The sequence below is a fragment of the Microcaecilia unicolor genome, chromosome 4 (assembly GCF_901765095.1).
Source record: "Microcaecilia unicolor chromosome 4, aMicUni1.1, whole genome shotgun sequence".
NCBI lineage: Eukaryota > Metazoa > Chordata > Amphibia > Gymnophiona > Siphonopidae > Microcaecilia > Microcaecilia unicolor.
The window spans coordinates 86,890,818-86,918,268 of NC_044034.1; the positions used below are offsets into that span (position 1 = coordinate 86,890,818).

The following is a 27,451-nucleotide window of genomic DNA, read 5'->3' on the forward strand; positions in this document are numbered from 1 at the left end:
TTTTCCTGCCCACTGCTGCTACTCTGGGCTGGTGCCGCTGCTTTTTCAAAATGGCCGCTAAGTCTTCAAGCGGTAATCTCGTGAGACTGCTGCAGGAAGTCTCAGCGGCCATTTGGAAAAAGCAGCAGCACCAATCCAGAGCAACAGCAGCGGACAAAAAAGAGGGGGTTCTCTCCTGCCCCGAAGAGGTACTCCTACATAGCTCCTCCTGCTCCCACCTCATCGGTGAGAGCAGGGGTGACTGAAAAAAAAATATGGATGGCATGTGGGTGGAGAGAGGGAGGGAGCTGTAAGAAAAAAAAAAGTGGATGCTATATATGTGGGGGGGTTCTGTAAAAAAAAAAGATGGATGCTGTGAGGGGGAGGGGGCTGTAAAAAAAAAAGGTAGATCCTGTGGGGGGAGGGGGCTGTAAAAAGTGAATGCTGTGGGGGAGAGGGGGTTGTAAAAAAAAGTGGCTGCTGTGGGGGGGAGGGGGCTGTAAAAAAGTGGCTGCTGTGGGTGGGAGGGGGCTGTAAAAGGTGGATGCTGGTGGGAGGAAGCTGTAAAAAAAGGTGGGGCGGAGGGGGTTGTAAAAAAAGGATGCTATGTGTGGGTAGGTAGTGGGAGAGGCTGTAAAAAAGGTGGATGCTGTGGGTTGAGGGAGGGCTGTAAAAAGGTGGATGCTATCTGTGTGGATGGAGGGAGGGAGGCTGTAAAAAAAGGTGGGGGCTGGGAAGAATATGGATGGTATCTGTACAGGGAGGGAGGTTGTAACATTGGTTAAATTATGACTAATAAACTTGCAGAATTTGCAAATGTGCACAGAATTTTGATATTGGGGGGGGGGGGGGGGGGGGGCAGAATTCCAGCAGGTGTAATTTATGTGATGTTTTACAGGGCTCACTAAGCATGGGTTGTTTTAATAATATACATGTGATATGTTTGTAATTTTATTACTGTTTGATGAGATTATTTATATGAATATTTATTCCTTGTTTTCTATGTTACTTCTGTAGACCCCTGACATAGGTGGACTCTCGCCAAAACACGGCCTTTGTCGGTCATTTTTGAATAAACAATTTTTGATTGTCCCAGTCCTGAAAGCCCTTGTGTGCTTTAGTTGCTCTGTTATAACATGATCTTCTGTAAGTCGAAGAAAACAAATAGAAGCTATTAGAAGTCAAGGAGGATAACGTGTATATTGATTTGTTTTTAATAAAAGGTACACAATTTGCATTCTTTCATGAAGACTAAGGAACTGATGTACAAGCTGGATGTGAGTTGGCCAAAATATTCTGAATACTTCACTGGACAGGCATTTGGTGTTGCTGTTGACCCTCATCGTTCAATGGTATATGTCGCTCAAGTAAGTAGCAACAAATTATTTGTGTGATTCTTGGATAACTGTACAGTAGCTTTTGCTTTCATCAGAGCAGGAGCGTATCTGCGTGGGGCCACAGGGGCCTGGGCCCCCGCAGATTTCACCCTGGCCCCCCTACCGCCGTCAACCCTCCCCTCCGTCGCTTACTTTTGCTGGCGGGGGGCCCCAACCCCTGCCAGCCGAGATCCACTTCCTCCTCCGAGTCCTACCTTTAAAAATATTTCTTCAGCTGGCGGAGGGACTCCAACCCCCGCCAACCGACCCGAGATCGTCTTTAACTTTCTTCTATCTTCATCTTCTGCGTGGCCGATGTGTTGCTGCTGTTGTGCAAAGCTGAAATCCAGTTTCGGAGTCTGACTGACGTCGTAACGTGCTGCGACGTCAGACTCCGAAACTGGATTTCAGCTTTGCACAACAGCAGCAACACGTCGGCCACGCGGAGGACGAAGATAGAAGAAAGTTAAAGAAGATCTCGGGTCGGCTGGCGGGGGTTGGAGTCCCCCGCCAGCTGAAGAAATATTTTTAAAGGTAGGACTCGGAGGAGGAAGCGGATCTCGGCTGGCGGGGGTTGGGGTCCCCCGCCAGCAAAAGTAAGCGACGGCGGGGAACGAGGGTTGGCAGCGGAAAGGGAGGGGGGTGTCCGGCAATGGCGGGGAGGGGGGGTGGCAGAGGGGAGCTAAAATGTGCCCCCTCCCTCTGGCTCTGGCCCCCCCTACCGCCGGAGTCCAGATACGCCCCTGCATCAGAGGCTAATCCAACAAGGCCATCTAGTGTTGGCTCCCCACCAACCAGAGGCTCGAAAAGACATACATGCGATTGAAAGTGTGTTGGAAGATTTCAGCAACCACAACGGAAGAAATAATCTGAGAATTCTGGGTTTACCCAAGAGTGCTGAGGGCACTGACTTGGTAAGTTTCTTGAATCTTTGATTCCAAAAGTCCTACATTTGATCGCCCGTTCGAGAAAAAACACGCACATTGGGTCCCAGGTAAATTAGTGGTGGGAAAGGCAAAGCCTAGGCTGCCGATCCTCTCCCCTTTCCTCAGGTGACTGAGACATTGTAACCATGTTTAGAAGCCCTGAATGCAAAGAACGGCCTCCTTGCGCCAGCCCAAATGAAAGTCATGCACCTCAATACCAAAACTTATACTGATCTAACTGATTTGGAAAGGTATGTGGGAGATGAAGATGCGTCAGCACAAATGATCACTTGACTTTCTGAGTTTTACTATGGTTTACGGTAACTTCTATGAGTTCCCGTGTACAAATTTTGCTTACATCTGCTGTGTTATATATGTATTTTTTTCACTGCAAAATGCCTTTTATTTCTGTAAAGCTTAACACTTTCTTCCTACCTACAGCTTAAATGCTAGTATTTATTATGGGTCTGTGAAGTTGGCGTCAAGCATCTCTGATGGCTAATCACACCCTCCATTTGGTTGATCTCTTATGAGAGAATTTACTAACAGCCATTGCTGTTATGAGTGATTGTATGAATGTTTGTATGACTGTATGTCTTAGTTTAATGGCATATAGAGTTTTAATTTGGTTTTTGATACTAATTCCAGACATGATGTGAGTACAAGACGTGGTATATTTTTGGGAAAGATGTTGTAATCTGTGGCATTCCTAGACACAAGTTCTTGATAACACTGTCATGTTTTTGCATGCAGTTGTTATTTCTTCTACAACTAATGCTTACTAATGACTACATGTGAGATCTTGTCCCCTAATGTGAAGGGTATCACCAATTTAGTTGAATGAAAAAAAATTATTGCTCTACTTTAAACATCTTGGGGCCCAGATAATATTTCTACAGGAAACCTATTTAGGATGCAGTGAATCACTTAAACTCAAGCATGAGTGGGGGTACAAGATTGCCACACCTCCCTTTCTACCATCTGCCACTGAGAAATAGCAATGTTGTTGTCTAAAAGCTAAAATACTTATCTTACTCCATTCAACAGATAGACAAAGCAGATGGATAATCCTTCACTTACACCTGGTCAATATCACATACACTCTGGTCAGTGTATATGGCCCAAATATAGATGATGTTTCCTTCTTTTAATAATTAGCAAAGCAGCTTTAAATAAATCTGAATATATTAACTTTGGTGGGGACTTCAGTATTCCAATAGATTCTGTCCTAGATAGGAATTCCTCAGTCAAGTACAAACCTTCAAAATTGCATTACCTATTATGTCAAATGTTACATGGTCAAGGTTTGACCTACTCCTGACAGCTGCTTAATCCCTGTGAAATAAACTTTATATTTTGTTGTATCCCCATAATTCCTACACACTCTCATTCTCACACACACCCTCTCTCTCTCACAGACACATTTGCACCCAGACTCACTCTCTCTCACACACTCGCACATTCACTCTCTCTCTCTCACACACAGTCACTTTCACATACACTCTCTCAAACATACACACTCCGAGGAAAACCTTGCTAGCGCCCGTTTCATTTGTGTCAGAAACGGGCCTTTTTTACTAGTATATATATATTAGCCGTTAAGCCCGTTATTCACTCTGCTGCTCCCCAGTATCTCTCCATACTCGTCCTTCCCTACACCCCTTCCCGTGCACTCCGCTCCATGGATAAATCCTTCTTATCTGTTCCCTTCTCCACTACTGCCAACTCCAGACTTCGCGCCTTCTGTCTCGCTGCACCCTACGCCTGGAATAAACTTCCTGAGCCCCTACGTCTTGCCCCATCCTTGGCCACCTTTAAATCTAGACTGAAAGCCCACCTCTTTAACATTGCTTTTGACTCGTAACCACTTGTAACCACTCGCCTCCACCTACCCTCCTCTCTTCCTGCCCGTTCACATTAATTGATTTAATTTGCTTATTTTTTATTTTTTGTCTATTAGATTGTAAGCTCTTTGAGCAGGGACTGTCTTTCTTCTATGTTTGTGCAGCGCTGCGTATGCCTTGTAGCGCTATAGAAATGCTAAAAAAAAAAAACGGGCGAAATTTGTAATTCTCACCTCCATGTCCAGCAACCCTCCTCTCTCCCCTCCCCTCCATCGATCCATGTCCAGCAGCCCTCCTCTCTCCCCTGCCCTCCCACAATATCCAGCAACCCTCCTCTTTCCCTTGGCCTCCCCCCCCACCCTGTTCTCTCCCCTGCTCTCTCCCCATGTCCAGCTACCCTCCTTGCCGCCGCTCCCTCCCCCCTCCGTGCCGGGCCCCCTGCACTGACAGAGTGCCTCTCACCTCCGTGTGAAAGCGCTGCAGGCAGCAGCAGATCGCTCTGCTGCTGCCTGCAGCGCTTCCAGACGGAGGTGAGAGGCACTGTCATGTCAGTGCTGGGGGCCCGATACGGAGGGGGGAGGGAGCGGCGGCGACGTCGAGGATGGGGGGGAGGGTGGAGGTTGGTGTGCCGGCGATGTTCCTTTCCTTCGTCTCCAGGCTCTCCAGCGGCAGGCCGGCAGCGTCCATTTTCCTCTCTGTTCCGCCCTCTGACGTCATCACGTCTTGACGCGAGGGCGGGACAGAGAGGGAAGTCTCTACTTGTCTTTTATATGTTTGATTTTATATATATATATATATATATATATATATACACACACTCTCACTCTCCTCACTCTCACTCTCACTCTCACTCTCTCTCTCTCTCTCTCTCTCTCCTAGGTGCCCCTTTATAGAATTGCCTTCTAAGTGAGCAGTTGCATTTAATTTCATAGTGAAATGATATTTTGCATCTTTTCAGAGAGGGGAAAATATATCTAAGGTCTTAGTGTTCACAGAAGATGGAAGTTTCATGAATGCTTGGGATACTCCAACAATTGAAATGCCTCATGGTATATTTGTGGTCAACATGGGCTCGGAGCCATCCATTTGGATTACAGATGTAGGCAATGGTAAGTTAAGTAGGAAGTTGATTTTTGCGATAGATCTGGCAAGCTTTACCAAGAATCTGAGCTTCCAGGACTTGTTTTAATCCTACCAGCTGTAATTTTTGAATGACTGTGGGGCAAACTGTTGAACCCAGGTGTCTTCATCCAAGCTATGATTTTTCTTTCCTACTAGAGGCCCAACTTCTCTGAAAAAAACATCCATCTTTATAGTATTCCTCCAACCAACAGACGTGATCCAGCACATGGTTGTCAGTATCATTCTAGAATATCGGTAGGCCACAGTTGTTGAAACTATGTACAAATTGTACATGTGACAACTAGAATACTGTGCTGGCCACCTTTGTCTTGAAATTTTGGAAATCTAAATGGATGCTGGAAATTATTAGGAAAGGGATGGAAAATAAGACCAAGAATGTTGGTGAGAGGTTATATGTGTGTGCTCGACAGAGAATGAGTCCATTCTCTTGAGGCTAAAGTAGCAGACTTGGAGGAGATGCGAGGGATATAAAGAGGCACATAGAGGAAGCCTACAGGGATGTTATAGAGAAGTCCCATGTCCAGTCTGGCAGCCCTTGTGCTGCCTTGGAGGAGGGAGCTCTCCTAAAAGGAGATCTTCATCCTGGTAAAGCTGGAAGCATTCCTGTAGCGAGGATCATCCCACCAGGGGATGCAATATCCTCTCATACCGAGGATGTGTCTCCAGGAGCTTCTACCCAGGAGAGAAGGGTTAGGATGGCTGTTGTAGTTGGTGATTCAATTATTAGGCATGTAGATAGCTGGGTGGCTGGTGGACGTGAGGATCGCCTGGTGACTTGCCTGCCTGGTGTGAAGGTGGTGGACCTCACGTGCCATCTAGATAAGATTTTAGATGGTGCTGGGGAGGAGCCGACTGTCTTGGTACATGTGGGTTCCAATAACATAGGAGAATATGGGAGAGAGGTACTGCAAGCCAAATTTAGGCTCTTAGGTAGAAAACTCAAATCTAGAACCTCTAGAGTAGCATTTTCAGAAGTGTACCCGTTCCCTACACAGGGCCCATGAGATAGGCAGAGCTCTGGAGTCCCAATGCGTCGATGAGATGATGGTGCAGGGAGGGAGGTTTTTAGATTTATAAGGTCTGGGGTAGGGGGAGCCTATTCTGGAATGATGGGCTCCATCTTAACTAGGATGGGGCCAGGCTGCTGGCATCAGCATTTAAAAAGGAGATAGAGCAACTTTTAAACTAGAAACTAGGGGAAGGCTGACAGTCATTCAAATGCTCATAGTTTGGAACAAGGTATCTTTCACAGATATCACCAAAACAGGGAAGATAGGGTATCCCGATAGCGAGGTTGCAGTAGAGAACATAGTAGACCAGGTGTGTTTCAAGATTGTAAATTATCACTGTCAACTGCTGAGCAAGGTGTAAATAGGAACAACAAACATAGTTTGAAATGTCTATATGCAAATGCCAGAAGCCTAAGAAATAAGATGGGAGAGTTAGAATGTATTGCACTAAATGAAAAATTAGATATAATAGGCATCTCTGAGACCTGGTGGAAGAAGGATAACAAGTGGGACACTGTCATACTAGGGTACAAATTATATCTTAGTGATAGGGTTGATCGAATTGGTGGAGGGGCAGCATTTTATGTTAAGGAGGGCCGTGAATCGAATAGACTAAAATTTCTTCAGGAAACAAAACACATCTTGGAATCCCTATGGATTGAAATTCCATGTGTAAAGGGGAAAAGGAAAAGGATAGTGATAGGAGTGTACTACTGTCCACCTGGCCAGGATGAACAGACAGATGTAGAAATGTTATCAGAAATTAGGGAGGCTAACAAACTGGGGAACACAATAATAATGGGTGATTTCAATTATCCTGATATTGACTGGACAAATGTAACATCAGGGCATTCTAGGTTGGTAAAATTCCTTGACAGAATTGAGGACTGCTTTATGGAGCTGCTGGTACAGGAGCCAACAAGAGGAGAAAAAATTCTAGACCTAGTCCTTAGTGGAGCGCATGATCTGGTGCAGGAGGTAATGGTGCTGGAGCCGCTTGATAACAGTAATCATAATCTGATCAGATTTTATATCAACTTTGGAGTAAGTACACACAGGAAATCCAATATGTTAGCATTTAACTTTCAAAAAGGAGAATATGATAAAATGAGAAGAACAGTGAAAAAAAATATTTAGAAGAGCAGCTGCAAAGGTAAAAAATTTACATCGGGCATGGATGCTGTTCAAAGAAGACCAAATGACAGCCAGCATGGTTAAAAAGTGAGGTGAAGGAAGAAAATCCTTCAGAAAATGGCTATAAAACAACTTAGAGGAGAGGCTTCGAGGGTAAAATATTTACATCAGGCATGGATACTGTTCAAAAACACCATCTTGGAAGCCCAAGTCAAATATATTCCGCGTATCAAAAAAGGTTTTTCTCCAATTTTTGGAGTTTTTTCCATTTGCCCATGAACACTTGGTCCTATTATTTATATATATAGATATAGATAGATAGATAGATTGAGCATGCTAAGTTTCTACCACAGCGACCAAAGGGGGAAGTTATCACTGTTGGCTAATGCTAAATTGGGTTATTTTACCATTAACTCATGCTATGTTAGCACAGATCCCATTTTATTCAATAACACCCTGTGCTAAATTAGCACGATTTGTGGTAAAATAACTCAATTTAACAGTAGTGTTAATAACTCTCCCTCCCCCCTCCCAAGTGCCCTTTAGCACCAGTTAACTCCTGTTATCAGAAATTATTGGTAGTGCTAATTAGCAGCTAATTTGTCAATTTACACACGCAACTGGCACTTTTCTATCACCTGTGCACATAATTGCTGGTATAGAATTTGCACTTGGCACGCAGCATCTTAGCACCTAAATTTCTACAACTTTTTCAAAAGTACCCCAGATATGCGCACCAGTAGATTCTCAAAAGGCGAATGAACTTACAGGATTTGTAAACTGCACAGAAAGTCTGAAAATTGCCCTGTAACAAAGAAAAGATAGCGAGGGACAATAAAATTTTCCAGACCTCTATTAAATTTCCCAAAAGTGAAGTGGGTCCAATTAACTTCATCCAGCTTTTGGAATACAGTTCAAGGTAGCATCTCAGTCTCTTTGGCTTATTGAGCTTACCCAGATATAAACAATTTACTTTGAGTTGATGATCTGCTAGTGTTTTCTATCTTTGTGCACTGCATGAACAAATTCATCATGCCAACAAATGGGAGCAGTGGGGTGGCTGTACAGAGCAGTTTTCCATTACCATTATTAGTTTCTTCTGTTACTTTGTGAAAGCAAAAAAAATTGTTAAAAAAATATGTATTTTGGTGGGGGAAAAACTGTAGTATATGCCAGTACTAACATTCAGATCAATTTGTGAAAACCACGTAAATGTGATGTGTCAAATTTGTTTTTCTGTGTAGTTTCAACTTGTTGCTTGCATTAAATTTTTTTTTGTGTGTGTAATATTATAGAACTGTAGTATTTTGTTTTCAGAAAGGATTTTAGTTTGATGTCATGTTTTTGCATTTTTGTTGTGAAGCCTCTCTACATTTTCATCTATTTAGGCGCACATGGACACACAATTAAGCAGTATTCATCTTCTGGCGACCTTCTTCAAGTTCTTGGGACTCCTGGCAGAGCAGGCTCCAATCTGAATCCATTACAGTTTGATCAGCCCGCGGAGATATTTGTGGACACAACTGGGGAATTCTACATTGTAGATGGCGATGGTGGACTAAATAATAGGCTTCTCAAACTGTCAGAAGGTATAATTTATTTATTTATTTAGATTTTGCTCACATCTTTTTCAGTAGTAGCTCAAGGTGAGTTACAGTCAAGTACACTGGATATTTCTCTGTCCAAGGAGGGCTCACAATCTAATTTTATACCTGAGGCAATGGAGGGTTAAGTGACTTGCCCAAGATCACAAGGAGCAGCAGTGGGATCTGAACCAGCCACCTCTGGATTACAAGACTGGTGCTATAACTACTTGGCCAGTCCTCCACTCCAATAATAAAGACTCAACACGCAAAATCCCGATAGACGGTACCTGGAAAAAGTATACCCGGAGAGTTTATTGACAGACTTATCATTTCCAGCATGTATGATATTGCCAGTTAGTGACACATGCTCATTCAGCATGAGCCGGCACAATACATGGTTAAGCATAGAAGGGATACAGCAACAAGTTGGGGGGAGGAAGGTACCAAGCAGGAATGGAGCTCCCATCATGCTTACCTTGAGCATGGCCCTGGTGCTGCCATGGTAACCAAGCCTTGCCATGCCTCTCCTCTTCTACAGGAAGTTGTCAGAGGGGGCAGGACACAACAGCTGGAAGGCACTACATCGCACTGATTTTTTCCATGCCCAGACAAGGTAGGGTAGGGGCAACGGTGGCAGGCCCATTGTGGGGAAGGGATGGGGTAGGGAAGGAATGATGACCTGCTAGACACGGGAGGGAAACCCTAGTTCTGTGCCTGTATTAGCTGCAGTAATTTTGCACTCTGTATCAAAATCATTTATTTTCTTCTCAAAATTTCTTGTTACTACTTGAAACAGTAGGCTGCTTTGGGAGAGCAGGATACCATTAATTAACATTGATGCAGATTTTAAAAAGGATGTCAAACTCATAATAAAAATCTCCAAGTCAGCGTGTTACATATGAATGTCCATTTCTCATATATTTTCGAAAAGGATCTTCTGACATACATCTTGTTCTAAAATAAATGAGAAATGGATGTCCAAATGCTGGCTGCATCCAGCGTGAACATCCATTTTACAAACTGAAATGCCCAAAGGGGGCAGAACAATGGACTTATGTACTCTAGTTCACAAAATCATCCACAGAGATGCCCCAGCCTACATGTCAGACCTGATAGACCTACCACCCAGGAATGCTAAAAAAAATCATCCCGCACATTCCTTAATCTTCATTTCCCCAATTGCAAAGGTGTAAAATACAAACTAACGCATTCGTCCACCTTTTCCTACTTGTGCACACAATTCTGGAACGCACTACCATGCAACTTAAAAACGATCTATGAATTAACTAACATCCACAACTACTGAAGACCCATCTCTTTAACAAGATATACCACAAAGACCAACAAATGTGAACCCTTCACACTTATATCCAGAATTGTCCTATAATATCTGCTCGTTACACTAATACCATGTTTTAGCATTATCATGTTACCCAAGTTCCTTCTGTAATACTATATGTTTACTTCTCATGCATTTCCACTATTCATGATGTATTGTAAGCCACATTGAGCCTGCAAAGAGGTGGGAAAACGTGGGATACAAATGCAATAAATAAATAAGACTTAGATATATGTGTGGCAGCAAAGGAATGTTCAGGTTATAAAATAGCCAGATAGACATCCATGTGGAGGAGCAGCCTAATGGTTAGAGCAGCCAGCAGAGAACCAGGGGATGCTAGTTCAAATCCCACTGCAACTCTGTGTGATTTTCTTTTTTAACTGTGAGCCCTCCAGGGACAGAAAAATAGCTGCTGTCACTTCCTTACTCCCTCTGGTGGAGAACTGCTCAATTGGAGCGTCTTTTTCTAACCTGTATGTACCATGTCTAAATACTGACGTCCATCTTTTTGAACATAGACATCCCTTCCCCTTCTGAAATCAAAGTTGGATGTCCATATTTTGGCCCCTCCCTATTTCTACCCAAGACACACCCAGGCCACACCCCTTTGCCATAAGGACATACTGCAGTTTTAGACATCCATATCCTGGCTTTATAGAATCAGGATTTGAACCTCCGTGCAATATGGATGTCTAAATGCCATTTTCCGCCCTAAAATAAGAGCCATTATTAGCATCCTAGGAGACTGCCCCTTTTCAGTCTCATTACCCTGCTGGACCTCCAGAGAAATTAAATATTGAAAAATGGTATTCAACAGTTTTTTCTTCTCCTTTGTTTTCGCACATTAGATTTCAAGATATTGTGGTTCCGTGGAGAAAAAGGTACAGGGCCTGCCCATTTCTACATTCCACACAGTGTAGCAGTGGATTCGGTTAATAGGGTAAAAGTCTAAACTACCGTTCTTAATTTTACATCTTGTGTGATTTGCTTAGTAAGAATGTGCAAAATAGCAGCCAGTGCATTAATACAAAATGTTGGTTTCCAAAGTACTTTCCAAGCAGATTGAATATATAGGGCTAGATTTACTACATATGTAAGTGTATGCGTTATCACAGGTCCCAGTTTATACAGTGGTACATCTTTACTGATACTGTAGTTTAGTAAATTTATCCCTTAATGTAACATAGTTGTAACTGGTGCCTATTTGATTTGCCTCCAGAATAGGAGAGGCTGAGTTAGCTGTGCAGTGGCCTGAAACCAGGAAATGGATGTCCTAGGTTGCGCTTTCCATCCATATATGCATCATGTTTCCCAATTAAAACCATTTTTTTAAAAATTGTATTTATAACAACTTAATTTTACAAGCACTAAAATAACTTGCCAGAAATACAGAGAAAATAACACACAAGAATTATTTCAGTCAGGTAATTCTATACTCTTCCTTAGACCACAAAATAGGGAGAGTGAAACAAGACAAGGCGATCAATTAAACAACAGTAAACAAAGAAAACGTGGTATTAACCTGATTATCCCCCGTTATTATTTATCTGAATCATTATTCCACATTGATCGTCTGGTTGGCTTCTTCAAACCCAAAACGGTGTATAGTCAATTTATTTAGTTGGAAACATACATATTGTCCAAAATTAGTGGAAATAATACACCTGATTTCATTTTCTCTTTTAAAACCAGAAATTATTTAACAATACAAACGCTTGAGTCTCTAATCCAATTCCCACTGATTAAGGTAATCCCAGTTTCAGAGGCTTCACTCCTTTTGAATTAATATACTAAGAGGAATCATTTCAGAGGAAAAAACTTTAGGAGTCATACCCGGAACTCTGGGAAAACAACAATCTCAATATTAATAATCTCTAATAATATTCATTTTGTTCAAATTTTTCTGGTCTATTACCATTTTCAAAATCTTAACTGTTTCTTACTCCTGTAGAACTTCATTTGCTGTATCAATTTTTCATTCTGAAAGGATTCGATTAGATTATCCATGTGGCTCACTAATAAGATCATATCTGAAGCAAAATTATTTACTACCACCGCCTTCCAGATGATAGTCAATGTATCCTCCACGGGAGCCAAAAACTCCAAGCTGATAGCTCTTACGGGTTTAGGAGTGGCACCACCGACACGGGTTCAGCTGTGAATGACTTCCGTTTCAGTATACACTCCTAACTCACTCCTCCACTCCTTTGGACAAGGTGGTTAAATGATTCGGGAGCGATGAAGTTGTTTCCAGGTCCAAGAGCATTGACACTCCTTCGCCGGCGCTAATCAAAGGACTCACCAACCCAGTCATCTGTGGGCAGCTCATCGCGCATCAGTCCCACACTTGCTGCACAGGGGACAAAACGGTGGCCATCAGCAGCTGACCCCCCCCCATTGTCCCCTTCCTCTCAGTTAAGGTAACTGCAAATGCAGAGAGGAAATTTCAAGTAAACAAAGACAGAACTTCAGAGGATAGCTGGGCCGTTGAGCGTACGAGCTTCAGGTCGCCATCCTTCCATTCTCTCTAGTTTGGGACACTCTTTGTCTGATTTCTCCTCAGAGGCCTGTCTAATATGGGTAACACTTCAGCATAGCCCTCTGAGTCATTGAAACACAGAAGCCCCTCCACCACTACAAGGTGGTGTCCCTTCAGAGGGGAATTAAAACCATTATACAAATACTCAGAGAAAACTGGCAGATGTGAGGGTTAAAAAAGAGAACTTACAGAAATTATTACATGGTGCATTTTTTTCTTGTTTTCTTTTTAGAAGATTTTTGTAATATGGTAAACCACCTTGGTTGTATCACAGAAAGGTAGTATATCAAGAATCTAATAAACATAAACATTTGGTCGAATTTTGGATATCTTTGTTATTCTTAGTGGCGGTTCAAGTTGTTTTTATTTGATTAGCCGCTTAGGAAAAGCCATCAAAGTGGAGGAAGGAAAGAGAGATACCAGTTTACAGGTGGAGTGAGGAGTGGAACAAAGAGGGAGAGATGCTGGACTGCGGTTGGGGAAAGGGGTGAAGAGAAATTTTGTACCCACCCACTTTGGGCTCAGGCCAAACTAAAGTTGGAATTCTGGCTATACCACTGATTAAAAAGCACCAGCTCCAGTACAGGTTTCTGTGGTAATTCCCCTTCCTCCATTGATAGAATTGGCCATTTAACCTTAATCTCTTGTTTTCTGTCTCCTAACAGTATCAGTCCATAGCTTTTTAATTTCCTCAGGGGTCTCTCATGAGAGGTTTTTGGGTTTTTTTTGTCTTCCTGAAAATCCAGAACTACTTCATCAACTAGCTCACCTTTATCTGCATTCATGCCTTCAGAAAAAATGTAACAAGACTCTGACCTATTAAGCCATGTTAGTGTTTTCAGTACAGAAAAAACACACTGTCTCATCCTCTCATCCCAAAACAATACGAACATACCCACAAACTTAGTTACCCAGATTACACCCTCCCTATCCTAGATAGCCTGAAAATCCTCAGTGTTACAATCGACGTAACCTCACACTCGATAACCAAGTTAACTCTACAACCAAGAAAATGTTCCACTCAATGTGGAAACTCAAACGCGTGAAACCATTCTTCCTGAGGGCCACATTCCGCAACCTGATACAATCAATGGTACTAAGCCATGCTGACTACTGCAATGGAATTTATGCGGGATGCAAAGAGCAACTCAAAAAGAAACTCCAGACCGCTCAAAACACAGCAGCCAGGCTTATCTTTGGAAAATCATGATACAAAAGCGCCAAACCCCTTCGAGAAAAACTGCACTGGCTCCCAATCAAAGAACAGATTACTTTCAAAATCTGCACCCTGGTCCACAAAATCATCTATGGCAAAGCCCCGGGTTATATGACTCACCTCATAGACCTACCAACCAGGAACACAATCCGATCAACACGATCATACTTAAATCTTCACTACCCTAGCTGCAAAGGTCTCAAGTACAAATCAACTTACACATCCAGCTTCTCCTACATAAGCACACAATTGTGGAATGCACTACCAAAAGCCGTGAAAACAACATACGACCACCTTAACTTCCGGAAATTACTAAAGACCAACCTGTTAGAAAATGTATACCCTATCGACCCAACCTATAAGCACGAACCAAGAAACACAACAAAACCAAAGCCCGTAATGAACACTATGAGGGGCATTTTCGAACGGGGACGCCCATCTCTGAAGACGTCACTGCAAAGGGGCAGGGCATCCCGTATTATCGAAACAAGATGGGCGTCCATCTTTCGTTTTGATAATACGGTTGGGGACGCCCAAATCTCAACATTTAGGTTGATCTAAGAGATGGTTGATCTAAATGTTGAGATGGTAGACCTTAGAGATGGACGACCTCGGTTTTCGCCGATAATGGAAACCGAGGACGCCCACCTCAAAAATGACCAAATGCAAGCACTTTGATCATGGGAGGAGCCAGCATTCGTAGTGCACTAGTCCCCCTGACATGCCAGGACACCAACCGGGCACCCTAGGGGGCAATGCAGTGGACTTCACAGGTGCATAGCTGCCTTACTTTTGGTGCTGAGCCCCCCAAAACCCACTCCCCACACCCACAACTGTACACCACTACCATAGCCCTAAGGGGTGAAGGGGGGCACCTACATGTGTGAGTATAGTGGGTTTTGGAGGGCTCCCATTTACCACCACAAGTGTAACAGGTTGGGGGGGGGATGGGCCTGGGTCTGCCTGGCTGAAGTGCACTGCACCCACTAAAAACTGCGCCAGGGACCTGCATACTGCTGTGATGGAGCTGGGCATGACATATGAGGCTGGCATAGAGGCTGGAAAAAAATGTTTTTTTTAAATAATTTTTTTTGGGTGGGAGGGGGTTGGTGACCACTGGGGGAGTAAGGGGAGGTCATCCCCGATTCCCTCCAGTGGTTATCTGATCAGTTCGGGCACCTTTTTGAGGCTTGGTCGTGAAAAAAATTGGACCAAGTAAAGTCAGCCAAATGCTCGTCAGGGACCCTCTTCTTTTTTCCATTATCGGCTGAGGACACCCATCTCTTAACCACGCCCCCGTCCCGCCTTCAGTACACTGCCGACACACCCCTGTGAACTTTGGTCGTCCCCACGACGGAAAACAGTTGAGGATGCCCTAAATCGGCTTTCGATTATGCCGATTTCGGTAACCCTGAGAGAAGGACGCCCATCTCCCGATTTGTGTTAGAAGATGGGCGTCCTTCTCTTTCGATTATGCCGCTGTATGTAACTCTTCTTCTCTACGATTCCCTAATGTGTCTATAACACATGAATCTTATTCGACCACAACATTGCTATCCTGCTTATTTTCGAAAGTGAAAGACGGCCATATTTCGACCCAAATCGGGAGATGGGCGTCTTTCTCGCATGGGTGCCCAAATCGGTATAATTGAAAGCCGATTTTGGACGTCTTCAACTGCACTCCATCGCAGAAACGAATAAAGTTGACGGGGGTGTGTCGGAGGCGTGGTGAAGGCGGGACTGAGGCGTGGTTATCGGCTGAACAAAGATGGGCGCGCTCGGCCGATAACGGAAAAAAAAAAAGAAAGGCGTTGTTAGCGAGAATGTAGGTCACTTTTTTTTGGACCCTTTTTTTATCACGAACAGGTCCCAAAAAAGTCCCCTAAATGACCAGATGACCACCGGAGGGAATCGGGGATGATCTCCCCTGACTCCCCCAGTGGTCACTAACCCCCTCCCACCAAAAAAAAGAACTTTGACAACTTTTTTTTCCAGCCTGTATGCCAGCCTCAGATGTCATCCCCAGCTCCATCACAGCAGTATGCAGGTCCCTGGAGCAGTTTTTAGTGGGTGCAGTGGACTTCAGGCAGGTGGACCCAGGCCCACCCCCTCTACCTGTTACACTTGTGGTGGTAAATGGGAGCCCTCTAACCCCCCCCCCCAAAACCCACATGTAGGTGCCCCCCTTCACCATTAAGTGCTATGGTAATGGTGTAGAGTTGTGGGGAGTGGGTTTTGGGGGAGATTTGGGGGGCTCAGCACTCAAGGGAAGGGAGCTATGCACCTGGGAGGTAATTTAATGTTTTTTTTCTATTTTTTAAAAGTGCCCCCTAGGGTGCCCGGTTGGTGTCCTGGCATGTGAGGGGGACCAGTGCACTACGAATCCTGGCCCCTCCCACGACCCAAAGCCTTGGATTTGGTCGGTTTTGAGCTGGGCTGCTTCGGTTTCGATTATCACTGAAAAACAAAAACGCCCATATCCAATGCATTTGCCTGGCACAAACCGTATTTTCGAAACTAAAGATAGACGTCCATCTTTTTCAAAAATACGGTTCGGCCCGCCCCTTTACGGACCCGTTCTCAGAGATAGACGCCCATGGAGATAGGCGTTCGCGTTCGATTATGCCCCTCCACGTATTTGTTTCATCACTGGAGCTGGCTAACGCCTACACGGTACTATATAAGCGACATTGAGCCTGAAAATAGGTGGGAAAATGTGGGATACAAATGCAACAAATAAATAAAATTATAGGGTTGGGAAAAATTGTATAGACCAATGTTCAGTGTAAGGCCCTGGGGTCAATGATGGCCCTGGAGATCTCGGGGGTGGCCCTCATCCTCATTCTGGCTATTTTTTTTTTTTTTTTTTTTTTGCTACACCCAGCCTCGTTACTAGAGAATGACAGGGTTACTGTTACTGCGGTAAATCAGAATTACAGCAGATGCGGAAACAAAACATTTTACCACCTCGCAGAAAAAGTAAAAAGCCTTGTTCCCATGTTAAAAAAAAAAAAAAAAAGCCAGCAAATCAGTCCCTGAGGAAAGCTGATTTGAAACCCACGGTGTCGGGCGTTCCGTTATACTTCAGGGGAGATATGAAAGTTATTACAACATCGGAGCCCTTAGCATCTGGTTTACCGGCACAGGGCTCAACAGATAAGTCAAATTATTTATGACTACTTGCTTATTATTCATGTTCAATTTGATGCGATAGTCATTTATGCCAGATGAATTGGTTCACGGCAGTTCATTTATTTGGTTAGCATTTATGGGGCATACAATTGCCCTAAGCACAGAAAAGCACATTATTGTACAAAAGCACTATTATAACAAGTGAGCGACCCAATGAATGAAGTGCAATGTTTCACCTGTTAGTGGTCTTAAATGACTACCATATGGGTGTTTAAATCTCTGAGGGTGCTCCTCTCTTATGGTTAGACTAGGTACATTTTCCTGGTTATGTTTGGGTGTATTGTAGTAGTTTACCAGTGAGGAAGGGGATTTTTTGTTTGAAGATTTTGTTTTACATTCCAAAGAGCATTACCTTGCACATTGTCTGTGAGAGAGAACTGCACCTTTCATATGAATATTTGTTTCTTGTACATTTAGGTCTGGGTGGCCGACAGAGGAAACAAGCGAATCCAGGCTTTCAATAAAGTCTCTGGTGAGTGGCTGGGATCTTGGAATGGATGTTTCTCAGAAGATGCTCCTTATTCTGTCAGGTAAAGAAAAGCCTATAGCAGTCTGTCAGATAAAACAAGGGTTGTGCCATAACTTCAAATAGTCATTGGTTTTCTATATAAGTATTAAATATCATGGCACATGCTGAGCACAAATTCTGTAACAAATTTTAAGAACATAAGAATAGTCGTACTGTGTTAGACCAATGGTCCATCTAGCCCAGTATTCTGCTTCCAGCAGTGGCCAGTTCAGGTCACAGGTACCTGACAAAATCCTAAATAGTAGAAGGATTCATGCTACTGATCCCAGGGACAAGCAGTGGCTTTCCCCCAAGTCTATCTCAATAGCAAACTGTAGACTTTTCCTCCAAGAACTTGTCCAAACCTTTTTTTAAACCCAGATACACTAACCGCTGATATCACATCCTCTGGCAATGAGTTCCAGAGCTTAATTATTTGTTGAGTGAAAAAATATTACTTCCTGTTCGTTTTAAAAGTAGTTTCATGTAACTTCCTTGAATGTCCCCTAGCCTTTATACTTTTACCTGTTCTACATATCCCCCCTCAGCTGTCTCTTTTCCAGGCTGAAGAGTCCTAACCTCTTAAGCCTTTCCTCATATAGGAGGAGTTCCATCCTCTTAATCATTTTGGCCGTCCTTCTTTGAACCTTTTCCAATACTGCTATCAGTGATGTACCGAGGGCAGGGCGGTGGGGATGGTCCACCCCGGGTGTAAATAAAAAGGGAGGTGCTCTGCTCCAGACCCATCCTTCTATTCAGGCGGCCGGCGCCGCTGTTGCCTCTCCTCCGCAGTCCCCAGTCTCTACCTGCCCATCCTCAGCTTCCTCGCCAGCCCCCCTCTCGTTTCTAACGCCTGGTGCCCTGCATTTTTATAATCTAATCTTTGAATCGGCAGTGCATCTGTGAAAGAAGCAGATCACCTCGGGCTTTCCCTGACTGTGTCCCGTCCTCCTCTGATGTAACTTCCTATTTCCGTGAGGGCGGGACACAGTGAGGGAAGGCCCTAGGTGATCTGCTTCTGTCACAGAGCCAATACACTGCTCGCTGGCAGTGCACTGCCGATTCAAAGATTGTAAAAATGCAGGGGGCCGGGTGACAGAAACGAGAAGGGGCTGTTGAGGGAGCTGAGGGTAGGCAGTTGGGGACTGGGGGCTGGGGCTTGAACTAACAACTAAATAGGGACTAGGGCTGGAACTTGGTGGAGGGGGGGTGCTGAAAAGGGTGGGCTCAGGTGGGAGAAGGGGACTGGAGCTGGGGTTTGAGAAGGGGGCAGGAGAGAGAATGGGACTATGCCTGGGGCAGGTAGGAGAATGGGTCTAGGGCTGAAAAGGGGGGCAGATGGGAGATTGGGGCTGAAAAGAGGGGACTGTAATGCAAGGCAGGTGGATGAAGGGGACGAATTGGGGGCTGAAAAGGAGGGTGGGTGGGATAAGGGGGCTAGTACTGGAACTGGGGGCTGAAAAGGGGCAGGAGCTGAAACTGGATGGACTGGGGGCTGAAAAGGGGACAAGGACAAAGGGTCTGGGGCTGAAGCTCGGGACTGGTGGGAGAAAAGGGCTGGAGCTGAAACTGGGGACTGGTGAGATAATGGAGCTGGAACTGGGGGCTGAAAAGGGGGGGCAGAGGGAGAGGGGACAGATCCTGGCTGGAAAGGAGAGAGAGGGAGGTCAGACCCTGGATGGATGGGAGAGGGAGGGCAAATGGTGGATGGAAGGGGCAGGGAGATAAGGTAAACCCTGGATTGAAGGGAAAGGGCAGACAGTGGATGGAAGGGAGAGAGAGAGAGAGAGCAGGCAGTGGTTGGAAGGGGGAAAGAGAAAGGGCAGACGGGCAGAGATAGAGGGCAGACGCTAGATGGAAAGGAGAGAGAAAGGGCAGATGGTGGATGAGAGAGAGGGCAGACGCTAGATGGAAGGGGCAGGGAAAGAGAGGGCAGATAGTGGATGGAGAGGGCAGAGAAAGAGAGAGAGGGCAGATAGTGGATGGCAGAGAGAGAGAGAGAGGGCAGACACTGGATAGCAGGGGCAGGGAGAGAAAGAAGGCAGATGCTGAATGGGAGAGAGTGAAGAGAAGATGAGGAAAGCAGAAACCAGAAACATCAAACTGTAAATAAAATATTTTTTTCTTTTTTTGCTTTAGGATAAAGTAGTATTGTTGCTATGTTAATAAATGTTTATGAATAGAAAATGGAAATAAGGTAATCTTTTTATGAGACTAATTTTAATACATTTTGACTAACTTTCATAGAACAAAACCCTCTTCCTCAGGTCAGGAAAGGATAGTGTAGCAGTATACTGTATTGAAGGAAAGGATACTGTAACAGTAGTATACTGTATTGACCTGAGAAAGGAGGTTTTGGCCTCTGATAGCTAACGGGCTCGTTTTCGAAAGAGAAGGACGCCCATCTTTCGACACAAATCAGAAGATAGACGTCCTTCTCACAGGGTCGTCCAAATCGGTATAATCAAAAACCGATTTTGGACGTCCCCAACTGCTTGCCGTCGCAGGGACGGCCAAAGTTCAAGGGGGTGTATCGGAGGCGTAGCGAAGGCGGGACTTGGGCATGCCTAACACTAGGACGTTCTCGACCCATAATGGAAAAAAAAGGACGTCCCTGACGAGCACTTGGAAGACTTTACCTGGTCATATTTTTCTCACGACCAAGGCACAAAAAGGTGCCCGAAATGACCAGATGGCCACTGGAGGGAATTGGGGATGACCCGTTACTCCCCCAGTGGTCACTAACCCCCTCCCACCCTTAAAAAATATCTTTCAAAATATTTTTTGCCAGCCTCAGATGTCATTCTCAGGTCCATGACAGCAGTATGCAGGTCCCTGGAGCAGTTTTAGTGGGTGCAGTGCACTTCAGGCAGGCAGACCCCACCCCCCCACACACACCTGTTACGTTTGTGGAGGAAACAGCGAGCCCTCCAAAACCCATATGGTAGTGGTGTACATTTGTGGGCAGTGGGTTTTGAGGGGGGTTTGGGGGGCTCAGCACACAAGGTAAGGGAGGTATGTTCCTGGGAGCAATTTGTGAAGTCCACTGCAGTGCTCCCTAGGGTTCCCGATTGGTGTCCTGGCATGTCAGGGGGACCAGTGCACTAGAAATGCTGGCTCCTCCCACGACCAAAGGGCTTGCATTTGGTCATTTCTGAGATGGACGTCCTTGGTTTCCATTATCGCCAAAAATCAGAAACGACCAAGTCTAGGGACGACCATCTCTAAGGCTGACCAAAATTTCAAGATTTGGGCGTCCCTGACCGTATTGTCGAAACGAAAGATGGACATCCATCTTGTTTCGATAATGCGAGTTTCCCCGCCCCTGCCTTGGGACGTTTTGCGAGGACGTCCTCATCAAAACCTGGATGTCCCTTTCGATTATGCCCCTCTAAATGTATTAGTCCAATAAAATGGTATTATTTTATTTTCTATATTTGTTTTATTTCTATTTGTTAATTTGTAAAGTGGTGATTGGTATTTGCTAGTTTTTTCACATTTACATCTGCTATCTTTATATTTTGCACAGTACTAGGGGACATTTTCTGTTTCTGTGGTGTTGCATTGTATGCAGAACTTGGTTTCTTGAGGGTTCAGTTTAATTTTTGTCTAAATAGAAAGTTGTGATTACTTATTCTGTAGTGGATTAGGGTTTATCTGTATCTGTGAAAAAGACATGGCTTCTGTTGGCATTGACTGTGCAGGATTGACGATCTGTGGTATTGTGGCTGGTTTAGTTTTTAGGTGAATTGATGTTCTAGTGCTCACTGCAGTGTTTAAGATGCTTCCTTTTCCTATTTACACCCTTGTGTGACTCGTAGAAATTACTGCTTATGGTATGGTAGAATTGCTGTATAGGTCCTGATTGTTTTGTATTCTCGGTATGCCTAGTACAAGATTTTGGAGGGGGGTGTTAATACTTCGTGAGTTGTGTCCGTAAATCTCAATTAATGCCAATTAGTGCTGATAGTTGCTTGCTAACTTCCAATTAACAGTTCTGATTAGCTAGTTAACCAATTAAGTTACACGCATTGTTATACACTTCAGTTTCCGTGCGGATTTTCAGGCACCACATATAGAATCCAGGGGATAATGGGGAGACCTGTCCATGGTCCCCCGTGCTCCACCCGTGTGCACGCCCTCCTCAAACTTACTTGCAAACCCCTGGGTTTTATAAATGTTGCCCAAATTTGAGTGCACTGGTCAGATGCATGCACAACTTATTAGATAATGAGTCATTAACAATCAGTTATTGGCATTAATTGGCCCAAATTTGAATTTACGCACACATCTGCCTAAGCACCATTGTGTAACTGCGTGCCCAACGTATCTTGCGTGCAACCCAAAAGGGGGCATGGTCATGGGACGGACATTGGCAGGTCAGGAGCATTCCCAAAATGTAGGCGCAATGTTATAGAATTCCTTGGGTTGTGTGCCCAGCATGCATGGCAGGATTTACATCAGGTTTCAGCAAGGTGTAAGTCCTCGTGCCCAAAGTTGGGTGCAGAAATCGTTACTAATCATTATTCTATAAAGAGCGCTCTGCGCGGAGCACCCTTCCGGCACCTAGATTTGGGTGCCATGTACTGAATCCACGACTTGTGCTTGTAAGTTGTAGAATAGTATTTAGCACTTGACACGTGGAACTGTGCATTATCCCCCGGATTCTATATATGGCCAAATTGCATGCACAACTTAATTGAATAATGAGCCAATTAGCATTAATTGGCATCCTAACATCAATTATTAGCGCTTATTGGATTTAATTTGCAGTTACATGTGTAAATTTAGGCACGATTCCGGAAATGGGAGGGTCATGGGCGGATCGAAGGCATTTCTAGAATTTACACGCATAGTTATAGAATAAGAGGGATATGCACCTAATTTAGACACATAGATTTACACCACTTTTCAGTTGATGCAAATGTCTGCGCCTAACTTCCTGGGTATAAGATCTAGTCTATAAACCGCACCTAAATTTAAATGTGGTTTATAGAATAGCACTGAATAAATTTTTTTTGGCACATTTCAATACCATATTTAGAATCTAGTCCTATCTGTGCAAAAAATGCTAGTACACCATAACTTTAGGTGCCAAGTTAGAGACTGAGGGAATATGACTTGGGCATTTTTTAATCCATTGTTTCCAGTGAGACAGCGTGGGTACAATAGCGAGCCTATACTGCATAACCTTTTAATATTGTTGGTTTGCACCTTTTTTTTCCTTTTTTTTTTTTTACTCATTCCTTCTATAGATTTTGCAGGGCATTCAGTGGGAAAATTAGTATTGTAACATTCTTTTTAACATAGTTCTTTTAATAGTTTTCAGTTGTCTAAATGGAAGCGCAGCAGAGAGGTTTGATCACATCAACAAGAGTGCAAAATTTGAAACCTGGAATTCCACCCGATTCTTAGTCGTAATTGATGACACGTCTGTCTTTTTTTTATTTCATTGATTTCAGGTTAACCTCGGATGAGAAATATATGATTGTAGCCCAGCTGAATATTAACAGAATAGCCATCTTGGCTGTACCACCAGTGGGAGATATCGGTGACTGCCACGTGGTGAACAGGATTCAGCTGGCTGATGAAGTCAAGCCACATCTTGTGGATGTTAATTTAAAGACTGGTGCGGTTTACGTGGCTGAAATTGGGGCACAACAAGTACAAAAATTTGTACCTTACAAGTTAATAAGCAGCAGTTAACTTTTAGCTATTTTATTTCAAATCCCCTTTTGTATCTCAGAGTCTTGAGGTCTTTCTACTGTTTACAGAACATTAACTGTACAGGGCAGGTAGAGTTATAGTTGTAATCTGTGGAACTGCCAGCTAGCCTTGTATGGCTCTATGATAAAAAGATAACATCTCCATCTTTATCCTCATGTTAAGAACTGCTGTCTGATTACTTGAAACATTTATTTTTAAATGAAACAGAAGTTGAATATTATTTCTTCCATAAGAAAATGCCATATATCAAGATTCAGTCAAAACTGTCTAGCAGTAAATAGCATTTATTTATGGGAAAACGATTGATAAGATAGTATGTTTGGTTTATTTAGAAAAGGAGATTAGAAGATAGAGACCAAGAGAATAGTACAGTAGTACAAATATCAATATTATAGAATTATACAGGATTAATATAACCCACAGGAAAAAAATATAGCTGGAACCCTCAGTGGCAGTAAAGTAGAATTACTTAGCAATACTCTGATGATAAATTGCAATTTAAGCATTCAGTTTAGATTTTAATATTATTAAAAAGTCGCCTCAAAAGCCCAGGGTACCTTTAGAATAGGACACCTCTGTAATGGCTAACATCATTGGCTCCTCCTCCAACCGCAAAAACTACCACAGAATAAAAAAACTTCCAAAAAACCTTTTTAATCATGGAAGAAAATGTCTGTGGTGGAAAAAAAACGGAAGGAAGGGTCATAATGAATCTATCCAATCTAAATGCTTAAAGAAGCAATAATATGTTCAAAATATTTTCAAAGATTGAAAATTATTATTATCAATCATAAGATATTGAAAGTAGCATAGGACTAAAATTCTAAGATATTGAATGTAGCATAGGACTAAAATGCTTCTGAATTCACTTTAGTTGTACTCTCGTATTGATTTAGTAGTTCACATACTCGTGGCTAAATATTACTGTTTTTTCATATATACAGCTTGTATTTAAATCTAAATTGTACTTAGCTTCAGCCAAAGGTGAACCATGATCATTCATCTATAGCCACTGTTGTTTCTACTCATGAAGACTTAGCAAACATGTCCTGATCTTTCATTCTTGTTCGATCCCCTAGCTGGATCTGTATAAGATTTCTCGACAGTAAAGGGACCCGTCTGTTTTCGCTGTTTGCTCAGGAGAAAATCAAAAATATAAACCAAAGTTTTCAATCCTAGCGAACAGAATGATTCAAAATGGCGATCGTTTAAATAGGACGCCTTAAGGGATTCCTTCTCCCTAATTTGACGTCATTTGAGGAAACATCCAATAGAAACCATGACCTACAGACCTATCAATCATCAGGAGAGAGCCTCCCCTCTTTCTTACTGTAACATCTAGAAGTCAAGTCAATCAACTCTAAACTCTTTACTCAGTAAAATGCCTCCCATTCCAAAGGTCCATTTAATCCATTTGGAGTAACTGTTTGAAGGTAATGGATCCATCTTTGTTCCTTTTGATGTAGGACACGGGAAATGTCCCCTCGTCTACCATTGTTTTTAAGATGTTCTATAACCATGCACCGTAGTTAGCTAAATGTATGACCTTTATTGACGCAATGTTTAACCAGAGGCATGTGTATCTTTTCTGATAGAATTGCATGCTTATGTTCTGACATTCTGGTTTTGAACATCCGTTTGGTTTGCCCAATGTATCTTTTATCACATGAGCATGTGATCATATATATCACGGCTTTTTTTTTTGTTTTTTTTGTTTTTGTTTTTTTGTTACATTTGTACCCCGCGCTTTCCCACTCATGGCAGGCTCAATGCGGCTTACATAGGGCAATGGAGGGTTAAGTGACTTGCCCAGAGTCATAAGTAGCTGCCTGTGCCGGGAATCGAACTCAGTTCCTCAGTTCCCCAGGACCAAAGTCCACCACCCTAACCACTAGGCCACTCCTCCAATCAGAATGGTGTTTTAAAAAAATCCATTTCTTTTTTATTGGATCCCAGAATTTGTTTCCTCCATTACATCACACATAATGCACTTGCCACATTTCATATGGCCTACTCGGATTTCATTTTTGTTACTCCATATGTCTGAATGACATAGGACATCCCCCAAATTGGCTCGTCTAGAGTAGGACACCATACATTTTTGATTTGAAAAAACTTCATGAGCTAATAGTATATTCCAGTGTTTATAGATAATTTTAGCAATTTGTGGAGATAACATAGTGTATTGCATGATGCATGGGATATTTTGTTTTCTCCCCAATGGTTATTGTTTTAGGTTCCAACAGATATTCCCGATGATTAAACAGCACTCGTTTATAAGCATGTTTAACAATCTTTTTAGGGTAGCCCCTGTCATGTAATTTATTAGTTAGCATTTCAGCTGATTTTCTATATTTTTGAGATGAATCACATATATGCCTATAGCGTAGAAATTGCGCAAACGGTAAGTTGGTTCTGGTATGGAGTGGATACATACTGTCATATGCTAGAAGTGAGTTGCGGTCTGTGGATTTAACAAAAACATCTGACTCCAATTTGCCTTGAACATTCATAATTTTTACATCTAGAAAATTAATTTCTGTTTGATGTACTTGATATTGAAATTTAATAGCAGGATGACATGTGTTTAGATCTGAGACAAATTGGTGTAACTTATCCTCACTAGCTTCCCAAATGACAAAAATGTCATCTATAAAGCGCCACCAGCATACATATTATTGCTTCTTTAAGCATTTAGATTGGATAGATTCATTATGACCCTTCCTTCCATTTTTTTCCACCACAGACTTTTTCTTCCGTAATTAAAAAGGTTTTTTGGAGTTTTTTATTCTGTGGTAGTTTTTGCGGTTGGAGGAGGAGCCAATGATGTTAGCCATCACAGAGGTTTCCTATTCTAAAGGTACCCTGGGCTTTTGAGGCGACTTTTTAATATATATTAAAATCTAAACTGAATGCTTAAATTGCAATTTATCATCAGAGTATTGCTAAGCAATTTGATAGTTTCTGATTTCTTATACTCTGTACAGTTTTGTGAATTTTTGAGTAAAGTAGAATTGCCATATCTTTGCAGTACTTTAAATAATGTGAGTCCAGGGCTGCCGAACAACAGAGCCGGGGCAGGGCTGCTGCCCCCCCCCCCCCCCCAAACTCAGGCTGCCGCCACCACCCCCTTACCTTTCTGCATCTGCTCCTCCTTTTAGTGTGTCGCTCTCCTGCTCCTGTGTTCCGGGACATGAGTTATTGTGTTAGATTGTAAGCTCCTATGAGCAGGGACTGTCCTTCTTTGTTAAACTGTACAGCGCTGCGTAACCCTAGTAGCGCTCTAGAAATGTTTAGTAGTAGTAGTAATGCAATCACCCGGGTCCCAACACAGAGGACCAGGAGAGATTGAGGGAGCAAAACCTCCTCCGGGAGCCTTGCTGGGCTTGGGAAATCTTGCTCTTCCACCCCCCCCCTCCCCCCCCGTGGTTCTGTTGTGTAACTTTGTGCATCTTATTTATAGTCTATCGTCTGCACTAATGTACTTTTCATCTCATGCAGATGACGATCAAAAATAACAATAATCAATATTGTTGTACTAAAAGTAGCATATTATTCAGTCTCTCTCTTTAAACAGAAATAGCAAACTGGGGGTTACACATGTGACTCTACTGTGATTCCAGGTCTCATATGCCCAAGTTTAAAGCACACTCTTCACACACGTCACAACAGTACAGGGGAACTGTAACCAAGAGCTCAGAATATGTAGGATTGTTCGGAGATGGGTTTTTTTTTGTTTTTTTTTGAGTAGTCATTATCCATTATCTAGTTTGTCATCTGATATCCAGGCCAGAATAGTTATATCTAAATTTATTTTTTTTTATGTCCAAACATTGTGTCCTTATTTTTCCAGTGAAGTATGTTGGGGTTAGAATATAATTTTACTGAGTACATGTATCATGGAAATTATAGACCAAGTATATGCAGGCAAC

General features: G+C 43.1%; 1 protein-coding gene across 2 annotated transcripts in view; it reads left to right on the plus strand.

The window, feature by feature from the left end:
- Positions 1-23,980, plus strand: part of NHLRC3 (NHL repeat containing 3) — a 28,040-nt gene extending 4,060 nt beyond the window's left edge. Inside the window, exons 2-7 of one of the 2 annotated variants that reach the window (XM_030200413.1) lie at positions 1,203-1,346; positions 5,084-5,234; positions 8,801-9,001; positions 11,186-11,277; positions 17,702-17,814; positions 23,255-23,980. In XM_030200413.1, coding sequence (XP_030056273.1) covers positions 1,203-1,346; positions 5,084-5,234; positions 8,801-9,001; positions 11,186-11,277; positions 17,702-17,814; positions 23,255-23,498 — 945 coding nt within the window. In that variant the 3' untranslated portion in view covers positions 23,499-23,980. The remainder of the gene's footprint in view (positions 1-1,202; positions 1,347-5,083; positions 5,235-8,800; positions 9,002-11,185; positions 11,278-17,701; positions 17,815-23,254) is intronic. The other variant, XM_030200414.1, reaches the window with a different exon arrangement.
- The last annotated feature ends 3,471 nt before the right edge of the window (positions 23,981-27,451 follow it).